We start from the raw sequence: 11,580 nt of genomic DNA on the forward strand, positions 1-11,580 counted from the left end.
TCCTCTCATCTTTTCCTGGTATTTCTCTGAGCTTCTTCCTCTGCTGCTGTGAATGTGTAACTGGCTCTTGCTGACAGGGTTGTGATGAGACTAAAGGTCTGTCTGGGGAGGCAGGGCTTTCTTCTCCTCCAGCTCCTCCTCTTCCTCCTTCCGGCCCTGAGGCCCCCTGTCCTGTGGTACAGTATTTCTGCCTCCTTTCATATTTCCAGTCACTTTTTATGCATCTTGTGTTCCCTTTTTTCGTTGCTTTCAAACTGCTATGCCAGTGCTGTCACTCACTGATGCTTACGTGATGAATTCACTGCAAAGACAAGTATTCACATTTTCAAGATTTTTAGCTTTCTACTGCAATTTTTTTCTCTGCAGGGACAAGATGGACTGCCCATACCAGGCTGCTGGCACAAGGTGAGTGTGAAGAGTTGTCATACATAAAAAAAGCATAGCGTGAACTAATATAAGACCTTAACTTTTGATTAAGAGACAAGAAACAGGAATGGCTCTAGGAAATAGCTAACAGTCAGATCACATACTGAGATTATTACTCATGGATTGTCAACACTGAATTCACTACTTGACTCTGATTTGACACAGGAGCATTATGTAAGTAATTTTCAGTGTGTGAGCTTGTAATTGTTAAGTGTGAGTTTCTGAAAGTAGCTCTTTTCCTTATTGATATAAAACTGATAACTAATTCCTTTGATTTTTCTGTTGCAGTGATGACTAACCAGCAGCATGGAATCTGTACATATTGATCTGGTATATATTGCAGCTGAATACTACAACAAACAAGCCACTCCCTTTTCCCCTTTTTTATAAAAACGTTCCTATAATATATTGAGATTTTTTTAACAAGGACAATTTTTGAGTCTTCGGTATTATGAATTTTTTTTTTTTTTAAACTAGAGGTCCAGTATTGTTGAGAATCCAGATGGCTTTTGAAGACAAGAAACTGAACTGGCAGCTGGACTCTTACTTTGAAGGACAGTCCAGACGACAGTTTTTGAGTGGAGGATTGCCTTACTAACAAAGTCTGACTCACCGCCTGATTGTAATGATGAACGCTGTTTGAGATTAACAGTGTGTGCACTCACCCAGTGGCACGGATGCTGAGCTAGGATGAATGGACAGATCTCTTGGCCGATGGCGGAGTGTGGGTCAGTGCTCTCTTCTGTTTTTTCCTGAAAGGAGGAGATGGCAAAACAGAAGCTCAAACGCAAGCGTCTCTCTCAGCCCTGAAAGGATGCAGGGCGTGATGGAGAAAGGACACATTGAGGGGCAGAGAGCAGGAAGGGCAGATCGGCCTCTGTGAAGCAGAGAGAGCCGTGTAACGCTTCAATGTCATACTGAACACCCAGATCCTCTGTAATGGAAACTCTCCGGGGCAGGGCGGCACGAAACACTGCATTTCCACATCCACCTGGGTTGAGAAGACACATGTGGCTGATGTTGTTATGCAATAGCTTGATAACCAGTTGAAATAGTTTGGGAGGCAGTGACGTCACTGGCACATAAGGAAGGATTTACTGCAGAGATACATTAAACGTGTCTTGGTGATCTCGTGTGATTATGGCAAGGTACTGTGTTGTTTAGCATCCTGACAGCTTGTATGACTTATGGTCCACTCTTGAAACATCAAATTACAGTTAATTCATTCTCATTTTCAACAAGCAGTCTTTAATAGTCTTTCCATTTGAACAAGCCACTCAGAAAAGTCACTAAGTCAACCCTTTTTTTTTTTTTTTTTTGAGACTTACACTTGCGGCAGTGGTGACTTGTGTGTTGTTTTGTTTTATTCTGTTATATACTTTTCTAATTTTGTCCAGTTACATTTTGCATTCCTGTGCATCATAATGTTTGTGGAATATATAGATAGCGAAACTTCAAGACCAGATCTGAAGGAACCATTCACAGTATTCATGTCCAGTTAGTGTTAGTGTTTAGGGGTGTCAGCCAGGGAGAAGATCAGCTCTAACATTAGACTGGCTCTCTTTTCGTTCCCTTAACAAATGATTGCCAATCAAAATATTTTCTTAAACGTTTTCAGTCTGACTGATAATTATCTTGTAATCACAGATGAATACATTGCTTACTTTTGCCATATTTACTGTTCTAAGTTTTTGCTGCTGACTCATGTGTAATGTTTGTTTGATCTTTTTGATCCAATATTAGTCATGTGGACTCGAGGACTAACGATGTGAAAGTATAAAAATGGAGACAAGTGTATACACAGCCACTGATTTGTGTTTTTCTTTTGTTTGTTTTTGTTTTGTTATTTGGTAAATTTTCATTTCAATTCAACAATATGCCATAGTACAGTGGTTTGTCACTTATTGTCACTTATGATGATTTTTTTTTTGTGTTGTATTTCAAGTTTTAGACATGATGATGATTGATTTTTCTCAGATGGAATAAGTTTGGTGCTTAAACACTTAACTCCTTTATACCTGTTTAAAGCTCTATTCTGCGTACAAACTATGGCTGGTATTTTTGATGATGTGTACATTTGAAGCTATACTTTTACATTAATGGGAAACTGTGACTGACTTGCAGTCATTTATGATATTTTCATTATAAACCTGACTATCAATCGTCACAATGTTTTATTGGTTGAAAAGCTTCAATTACCAGAATCATCCAGACTAAACGCGACTAATTTCAATTCTTGGTCACAGCCACGAATTAATCAGAGGAATACAAATAGATAAGTGATGCATGAAAAGATTAAATTTGAATTTGCAATTCTAACTTTGGTTAAAAAAAAATAATAATACTTAAATGTTTATAGTGCTGTTTAGGAGAAACATTGCTTCAGTGCTGAATCCAGAAAACTGGCTCATGTCATGAATCAGCTTCTTTCAAGTCTGACTTAACAATGTGCAACATCTCCAATCTGTTTTGCAAAAGATTGCAAAGTTGCAAAGATCATTTTAGATTAAACCTTCAGTGCTAAAGTTGGATTACTTGCATGACACAAAACGATTTACCTACCCATGGGATACACCTGATTTCTAACACCATTTTTTCTATCTTCAAAAGGGTTTTGAAGGAAATATCAGCGCATCACTTATTAAATCTATACAATGCTCTCATTTATGAAGTTATTCTAGAAGTACTTTCTATGAAAAAAGCAACCTGTACAAGTTGCATGTCATCCAGTTGAGGGAATAACTGACATACAAAAAAAAAAAAAAAAAAAAACAGGTTAACTATATTCTGTTGAAAGCACCACGGGTTATCACCAAGTCATGCAGGGATTTGGCTTTTTTCTTTTTTTAACTGAAGGCTGATATTTATCTGTCACTCAACATTATTTTATGTGTTTATTTCTTTTGCAGATTCTAAGTTTAAGTTTTAAGCCTTAATGAAGTCAGAAATGGCACAATATCTGAGAAGTTTGGTGTTTTAGCAAATCATATATCACAGTATTAGCCTGACTTTGTGAGAATGTTTTTCGATTGTGTATTTGGTTGTAAAAGAATTAAGCTATTTTTGTAATTACTTGTCCAAATATGTATAACTTGAAATCTGCTTAACTAAACATGTAGGCTGAAATAAACTCTCTGGTTTATGGTTAGTCCATTAAATCATATGAAATCATGTCACGTTATTTTTTGCTTCATTCATTTGATATCAACATAGCCTACAGATTTTCAGCTGTTCTTCCAACTTTATGCAGTTGGTGTGACAGTTTAGCTTAAACTAAACTTCTAGACTGACCAACAGATTCACATTTCCTACAGAGCTGAGTAATCAGCATGGCTAAAATGAAGTTCATAAATGCACTAAAAAGACTGTTGCCATGAAATTTATTTAATTCTGTTGCTGATTGTGTAATCCTCAAGGTTATTGTTGACCTCTGACAGCTCGAGATCAAAAGAGTGTGTATTTCTACAAAACTAACCACAGAACACAGACAAAGTTGCTAGAGTGGCAACATCAGTATCTTCAGTGAGACTTCACAAACAAAAAAGAGTTACTTTAGATTAAAATAATTCAAATATTTATATGAAAAGGACAGATACGGACCCTCAACATTACATTGTGTGCTTGAATTGTTTTACAGCAGCTCTGGGTGTTATGTTTTGAATTGAAATAAATACATTTAAATGTCCTCTGGCTGCATTTGTGGTTTAGTGTTTACAACTATGAGATTGAAGTTTGTCATGCTCGTTGATGGTTTCTAGTCAAGAAAATGAAATCCTATCATGATTGTGACTTTGTAATTTACATAAACATACATAAACGACCCTTCAGACCGATGATCAACCATGCTACTTGATGGAGTTCAACATGGGATTCCGGAGTAAGACCCAGGTGCTGCCTTTGGTGCACACAGCCTCCTCAGCTCAGCTGTCCTTGAAGCAGGCTCCAGTTGTGCCGGAGAAATGTAGTTTGACAAATCTGCTGAACATTCAGCATTATTATGTACTTTATTATCCTAATTCATATATGGAAAATATGATTGATGCATATAAGTGAATTTCCCTCAGGATAAATAAAGTAGATATTTGTCATATATATTTATCAGAAAAAATATTATATTTCTGTTTCCCAGTTCGGGACGGAAAGAAAAAATACAGAAGGAGGATGCTGAAGTAAGATTTTTACCAAGCATTTACCAATATATTTTGAAGAAAAACCGATTCCTCCATTATTTTTATTGATTCAAAGTGGTCTTTAACCTGCAATATGCCCTTTCATCTTTCCAGATAATATGGAGTGCACAGTAAAACTACTGCAAAGACAATAAGCAGTAAAACCCTGTCAGGCTCGATGTTCATGATGAAGTCCACATTTCCCACAATCCCCCGCGGCCCGCTCGCCTCCTCATAGTATTTGCATCCGGGTGCGTACTTCCTTTTCCTCCGTGCCCAGATGCGATGAGGACTTAGGTTTCCCCGGACCTCTGAAAAATCCGAATCCATCCTTGTCAAAGGCACCACCCAACCTCGCCAAAATGACCGAGCAGATGACCGTGAGGGGGACCCTGAAGGGACACAGTGGATGGGTCACCCAGATCGCCACGACGCCCCAGTATCCCGACATGATACTGTCGGCGTCCCGAGGTGAGGCTTCCCCTCCGCCGGCTCCGCCACTATGGCTCCGAGGGCACCAGGCAGCTCGCCGGTGGGCCGAGTTTACGGGGAGAACAGCGGTGATACCGCCGTTCGTGGCTCCATAAATTGCTAAAACCAGCAGCCAACGCATCTGTTCTGTGTCTTCTTAAAGTGGCGTAAGCAGTTAAAATTAATGGCGCCGGTTAGCCGAGCTAGCTAACACCACAGTCGTCAGTCAGCTCTGCATTGTATCTGTGACACGTGTAATAATATACACAAGTGTGAGCTGGTGTGGATATGAGTGACCACATGCACCGATGCCATTGTTGGATGTCCTGATATGTGGCCACAACTTCAGCTCACTCCTACACTTTAAATATAGAGACTGCTAACTTGATTAAATGCTTGACAGCTTTCCATGGAAAGCCACTTATCCAGTGCTACATTGTGCATGCTCCTGTTCAAAACAATTAGTCGTTACTGTTTACCAGGACATGCTTATATTTATTAAACAAGTTACTTTAATTGTTTTTCAGACAAGTCCATCATCATGTGGAAGCTGACCCGTGATGAAACCAACTATGGCATCCCCCAGCGCTCGTTGAAGGGCCACTCTCACTTTGTCAGTGATGTTGTCATCTCCTCAGATGGACAGTTTGCCCTGTCTGGTGCCTGGGATGGGACCCTCCGCTTGTGGGATCTCACTACGTAAGTGCTAGGAGTGGACATCAGTCACTGGACAGATGTCTTGGATGAGCTCATGCTGAACACTGCGGGGGACAAACCCAATGTGACATGATCTGTGTTAGGAATGGTTTTTAGAACTTTATTAGTGTCTAAAGGTCAGCGAAACACATTGAATAGGAGCTCTTATTGACAATGCATATCAACAGATGACACACAACATGGCCTTTTGCAGGAAAACCATAGATGTCTTTGTCCCCCCCCCCCTAGTTTTACATAATGTAACTGAAAATTTCCAGCTCCTAGGGTCACAATTTTGTAGGGCACCATTAAGTGTAATGCTGTTAATTCATGTTTTGGTAAGAGCAGCCAGTAATGGACATTACTTTAAGATATAAAAGTGATCAAAGTGTGCTGTACACCAATTAATGTCAGCTGTTTGTTTAATTTAAGGACAGGTCATGTGCTTGTAGCTTTTTGAATGGTTCTTAGCTACAGCAGTAGTGGACATAGGTGATTACTTTTTAAAATATGCAACAGCTGTGACCATCGTATGATTATTATTATTATTTATCCCCCCAGTGGTGTCACCACTCGCCGATTTGTTGGACACACCAAGGACGTTTTGAGTGTGGCCTTCTCTGCTGATAATCGCCAGATTGTATCTGGCTCCCGGGACAAGACCATCAAGCTGTGGAACACTCTTGGAGTCTGCAAGTACACCATCCAGGTGAGCTACCACCAGACCTTTCTGTCAATGGCTTTAAAGTTGACTGGTTTGAGACTGCCTTGCATTACTATAGATGAGAATTTAACCATAGCAATCCATTTTAGTATACAAAAAAAAGCTTCAAATTCCTCAACTATAGACATGGTAATGATTTCATCAGGTGAGTCAAAATGCTAAGGTTGAGTAACTAACAATCTTTCATTTGACATTTTTGTGCAGGATGAGGGCCACTCTGAGTGGGTGTCTTGCGTGCGCTTCTCTCCAAACAGCAGCAACCCCATCATTGTCTCCTGCGGCTGGGACAAAATGGTCAAGGTATGATGCCACTTTTTTAAAACTCCCCAGCGCTTTTGCCTGGCCTTACTTTTACTGCTTAACAATCCTAAATTTGTCTGCCCAGTGATTTTGGAAAAACTAGCATGTATTATCTGACTCCATCAGTGATGAAAATATTTGATGAGGGCACAATCCAGAAAGCGTTGCAGGAGGATGTATATACTTCTTGAGTCCCATTTTTTGTTTCTGACTTTTGCTCCAAGGTGTGGAATCTGGCCAACTGCAAGCTGAAGACCAACCACATCGGCCACACTGGATTCCTGAACACAGTGACAGTCTCTCCTGATGGCTCTCTGTGTGCTTCTGGTGGAAAGGTATGACTTGTTTTTGACAGTCACAGAACATTGTCTCCATCTCATAAACACTGATGATAACAGTGATGAAAACTATAGATGCATTTATTTAACAGTGATGATAAAGAGGCTGTTTCTGAGTGGTACCTGCGATTGAAAAGGTTGTGGCGTTAGTATTCCAATTTAGTCATGTTTGTTGGCTACACTTAAGTAAGAAATATGTTTATTACAGAGAACATTTCTCTTTCCATTCAGGATGGACAGGCCATGCTGTGGGACCTGAATGAGGGCAAGCACCTTTATACCCTGGACAGTGGTGACACTATCAATGCCCTCTGCTTCAGCCCCAACCGCTACTGGCTGTGTGCGGCCACTGGGCCCAGCATCAAGATCTGGGTAAAAGACCTAATTCTAAATAAGTGTATATGGTGCTAATATACCATATGTTATAGTATGAACTTTAGTTTAAAGGTCAGTGATGAAACTTTGAATGCCAACTGTATTCTTTGATGATAAAGAGGCTGTTTCTGAGCTTTAACTTAGTGTTGTGATAACTGTAATTTTCAAATGTATTAACCAGTCACTGATCCAATGCTACCTGCACCTGGTGTTTTGCTTTTTGTCCATGTAGGATCTGGAGGGCAAGATCATTGTGGATGAGCTGAGACAGGAAGTGATCAGCACAAACAGCAAGGCTGAACCCCCACAGTGTACTTCCCTGGCTTGGTCAGCTGATGGACAGGTACAATGCACATGGCTCTGTAGGACCTGTCAGATAAGATGTCTGTGGTTTCTTTCCCCAGTGATTATACCCATTCACGTATAATTCTGATGTCTACTGGTGACAGTCCTGCAAATATGAGGGGCACTAGAAGCATACTTATTTGAGTATTATTGGATGAGAGACATGATAGCTTTGGTAACTTAATGTTAACATCTGTCATTGTTTCTTTACAGACCCTGTTTGCAGGCTACACCGATAACCTGATCAGAGTGTGGCAGGTCACCATTGGAACTCGATAAGAACCTTTCATTGATGAAACTTTGAATAAAAGACTGTGTAAAAGGAATGAGTGTTTTGGTTTTTTTTTTTTTTTTTTTACCTGTATGATTTCAGAGATTTATGATTAATCATTTCATTAATAAACACATTTCGAAGCACTCAAAGGTACTTGATGACATAGGATTACAATATTTAAAAGTTATGATCAGTTAATGATGCATTCAAACTTGATTTTGGTCATACTTGACAATGCTGCTGTTTTAAGTTCAGGCCAGACTGTTATTTTGCTTCCAAACTCGTAAAATGGGATACTAAAATATAGAATCTATAAAAAATAAAAAATATGGCTGAATTAACCTGATTGGAGGGAGGATACTTTAAATATTGAATCGGTATTTTGCAATCTGTATGTTGTCCCACTTCTCCTGCCGTAGACTGGTGTTTGTATCCTGGCAACCCAAACAGACTTGTAGCCCCTGGCGCTGTGGTGAAAACAAGCAACCACTCCGGGAAATATAGATACGTTTACATGTTTTTTATTTACTTAGCTTCACCGTTTTCTTCAGCTTAGACTTGACACTCAAATGTTGTGTGACTAGGTCGAAGTTACGGATGGACCAAAACTCGCATAGTCGCATTTATGTGGAGAGGACTCTCGCTATCATCAAGCCGGATGCCATTCACAGAAGTGAGGAGATTGAAGACATCATCCTCAAGTCCGGCTTCACTATTTCGCAGGTCGGTTTAGCATTTGTTGTTTGAAAATGCAAAGATACACTCAACATCTAACCATTTCTACTGCAACATGTATGACTGTGAATGACGGCTTCAGTCTCCTGGATATGCGTTATTCTACCGGGAAAAGGTCGCCGCAAGTTATATCTTAGAAGTGATTTTTTTTAGGCAATAATTTATATATTAACTTTTTCTCAAATAGTAGTATTGCCCCTTATAAACACGTCAGGTATTTACTGCATCTTGTGTAGTACCTTGCGGTTATATTGTAGACTGAACGTGTACATATCCCGTTTCTGCTGACCGATTGCCACTGAGAAACATTCAGAAAATATATTTTTGAGCAGCCATTATGTAGTTTGTCCACAAGAGAGTGCTAATAATGCAAATCACATATCATGGCCACACGAATGTTAGCCAACTTTCAAATCAAAAATGTTTGCTCCTGCAGCAAGGGGAGAAACACCAGAAGCACTAAATGTATTTGATTTGGTTTCAATTTATGACGAAAGTTCTAGGATTAGTATTTTTTACGAATTATTTTCCAAAATGCTCAATTTTAAAATCAGTTACTTAGTTCCCATCCCTGCTAAATCACACAGAATGATATGTGCATAAACTCAAATGACTAGCATAAACTCTTTTAGTCTTATTCATCTGAGTGAAAGTAACTGGTGCGTGATATTTTACAAAATTTGATGCATCTTGATGGAATAATTTCGCTGAAGTTTATGATTTATCTCAGAAGCGGAAACTGCAGCTCAGTCCAGAGCAATGCAGCGACTTCTATGCAGACCAGTATGGGAAGATCTTCTTTCCCAGTTTGACTGCCTTCATGAGCTCTGGCCCCATCATTGCCCTGACTCTGGCCCACAACAATGCTGTTGCCCACTGGAAGTCCATCATAGGGCCTCTCAACATAAACAAGGCTAGAGAAACTCTTCCAGAATGGTATGCATGTTTCCAGCTTAAACTGGAAATTTGTTCAATTGTTCTGGTTATACCTCTTTGTCTTTGCATCTCTTTTTTCCCCATTTATGTAAAAATTTATTACAATTGCAATTATTTATTGTGCTTATATTCATTTTGGGACAGCATGGTGGCACAGTGGTTAGTGCTGTTGCCTCACAATAGGAAGGTTGTGGGTTTGGTTCCCAGGCCTGTGGCCTTTCTGTACAGACTTTGCATGCCTGTGTGGGTTTCCTCCCACCTCTGTGTGTTGGCTCAACACACACAGTGGGGCAACAGCACTACATTGCCATGCTGCCCAACTGTGATATTATTGCCTCATAATATTGTCTGCAGTGAATACAGTTTTGGCCATATATATATATATGCATTTCTGATTCTGTGCTCTATCCTCTGACTATCAAGTCATAAAAATGACGATTGTACAGTCTCTCAATTGTAATACTTGATGAATGCAGGTCATTCTTTGAATTGGATCCATTCTGATTTTATATAAATCAGAAAGATAAAGGTTTGCTGTCATGACAACCGACAATTGAATATTTCTATGAAAGTGCTGTTTTTTCCCCCAGCCTTAGAGCAAAATATGGCACATCTGACCTGAAAAATGCACTTCATGGCAGTGAGTCATTTCATGCAGCTGAGAGAGAGATCAAATTCATGTTCCCAAACTGTAAGTTACATATGCACTCACACATAATATTGTTCATATGGAAATGTAGTATTAAACACATAGGATTCTGTACTCAACAATTTTCTCTCTGCAGCTGTAATCGAGTCATTTCCCTCAAGAGAGGCAACTGAGGAATACCTGAGCAGGTATGTAAATCCAACACTGCTGCGTGGACTCACCGAGCTCTGCAAGCACAAGCCACAGAACCCTTGTGTAAGTGTTCCCTGCTAAATATTTTAAGATATACAAATGGACTAATTTATTGATTAGCTATGTTGTTTGCTTGTGTTGTACTTTACAGCACTTTTGTTTGAATAATAGGTTTGGCTTGCTGACTGGCTGATGAAAAACAGTCCAAACAAGCCTCAAATATGTATGTGATGGAGTTACTGTGGAACAAGCAGAATGATATCAAGAGTAAAGAGGAAGACTATGTAACACCAGCCAATGTAATATGTTTATGCATATATAACATTATATATTATGAAATTAAAATAAAAATGTCTCTTTACCACCAATTACCTGTAGTATTTGTACCTATTTATAAATTGTGTATTCCTCTTTAACACTCAACACAGCAATGTGCCATATTTAATAACCTGATTGAAATTGCTGCTTTCCGATATGTTTGGATGTTTTGTTTTTTAAAACACAGTCTTTAATTGCGTAATAATTGCCAATGATCTTATTTACTATAGGATTGCACTGAGTGAACTGGAGGTGAGAACATTAAGTAAGTTGGGCCAAATACTCATGTGTTACCCATGTGTTAGTTTACATAGTTTGACCAGCTTCCTCTTTGGTTGTTCTTCTGGAAATGGTTTACATACGGCTTACTGTTGTCATAGCATCTTCAATTGCTTCCAATTCTACTGAGTGTGTAACAGAGATTAATTCAGTTAGTCACATGAGCATTATGGTGTTTTATTCAGGAATTCAGAGCAGTGTGTATTGCATTGTACAGACCAGTCCTTAAAATCATTAGTTGTATATAGTATTTTTTAGTATACAATCAAAGGAAAAAAAGTGTGTGATTGTGTAATGTTTCAGTGTTATATATATATATATCTCACTGTCTGGAAGAGGTTTAAAATAAGCCT

General features: G+C 39.1%; 3 protein-coding genes across 13 annotated transcripts in view; all 3 read left to right on the forward strand.

Annotated features, from left to right (window-relative positions):
* LOC115049934 (collagen alpha-1(XXIII) chain-like) overlaps positions 1-3,232 on the forward strand; it is a 103,594-nt gene extending 100,362 nt beyond the window's left edge. For 5 of the 11 annotated variants that reach the window (XM_029512576.1, XM_029512574.1, XM_029512577.1 and 2 more), the window contains 4 exons: positions 78-176; positions 367-405; positions 592-600; positions 1,186-3,232. In XM_029512576.1, the coding sequence (XP_029368436.1) occupies positions 78-176; positions 367-405; positions 592-600; positions 1,186-1,236 (198 nt within the window). In that variant the 3' untranslated portion in view covers positions 1,237-3,232. Of the gene's footprint in view, positions 1-77; positions 177-366; positions 406-591; positions 601-714 lie in introns of all 11 variants that reach the window. The other 6 variants (XM_029512583.1, XM_029512584.1, XM_029512581.1 and 3 more) reach the window with 4 other exon arrangements.
* Positions 3,233-4,849: 1,617 nt separating this feature from the next.
* rack1 (receptor for activated C kinase 1) lies at positions 4,850-8,170 on the forward strand. The gene is made up of 8 exons (XM_029512269.1): positions 4,850-5,066; positions 5,594-5,765; positions 6,324-6,471; positions 6,691-6,786; positions 7,011-7,121; positions 7,356-7,496; positions 7,732-7,842; positions 8,058-8,170. Exons 1-8 carry the CDS (start codon positions 4,958-4,960, stop codon positions 8,121-8,123), a joined length of 954 nt encoding a protein of 317 aa, XP_029368129.1. The 5' UTR covers positions 4,850-4,957; the 3' UTR covers positions 8,124-8,170.
* A 395-nt stretch (positions 8,171-8,565) lies between these two features.
* Positions 8,566-10,915, forward strand: nme5 (NME/NM23 family member 5). The gene is made up of 5 exons (XM_029512914.1): positions 8,566-8,841; positions 9,584-9,789; positions 10,380-10,480; positions 10,575-10,693; positions 10,802-10,915. The coding sequence occupies exons 1-5, from the start codon at positions 8,716-8,718 to the stop codon at positions 10,859-10,861; spliced, it is 612 nt and encodes a 203-aa protein (XP_029368774.1). The 5' UTR covers positions 8,566-8,715; the 3' UTR covers positions 10,862-10,915.
* The last annotated feature ends 665 nt before the right edge of the window (positions 10,916-11,580 follow it).

This window comes from Echeneis naucrates, chromosome 10 (assembly GCF_900963305.1).
Source record: "Echeneis naucrates chromosome 10, fEcheNa1.1, whole genome shotgun sequence".
Lineage (NCBI taxonomy): Eukaryota > Metazoa > Chordata > Actinopteri > Carangiformes > Echeneidae > Echeneis > Echeneis naucrates.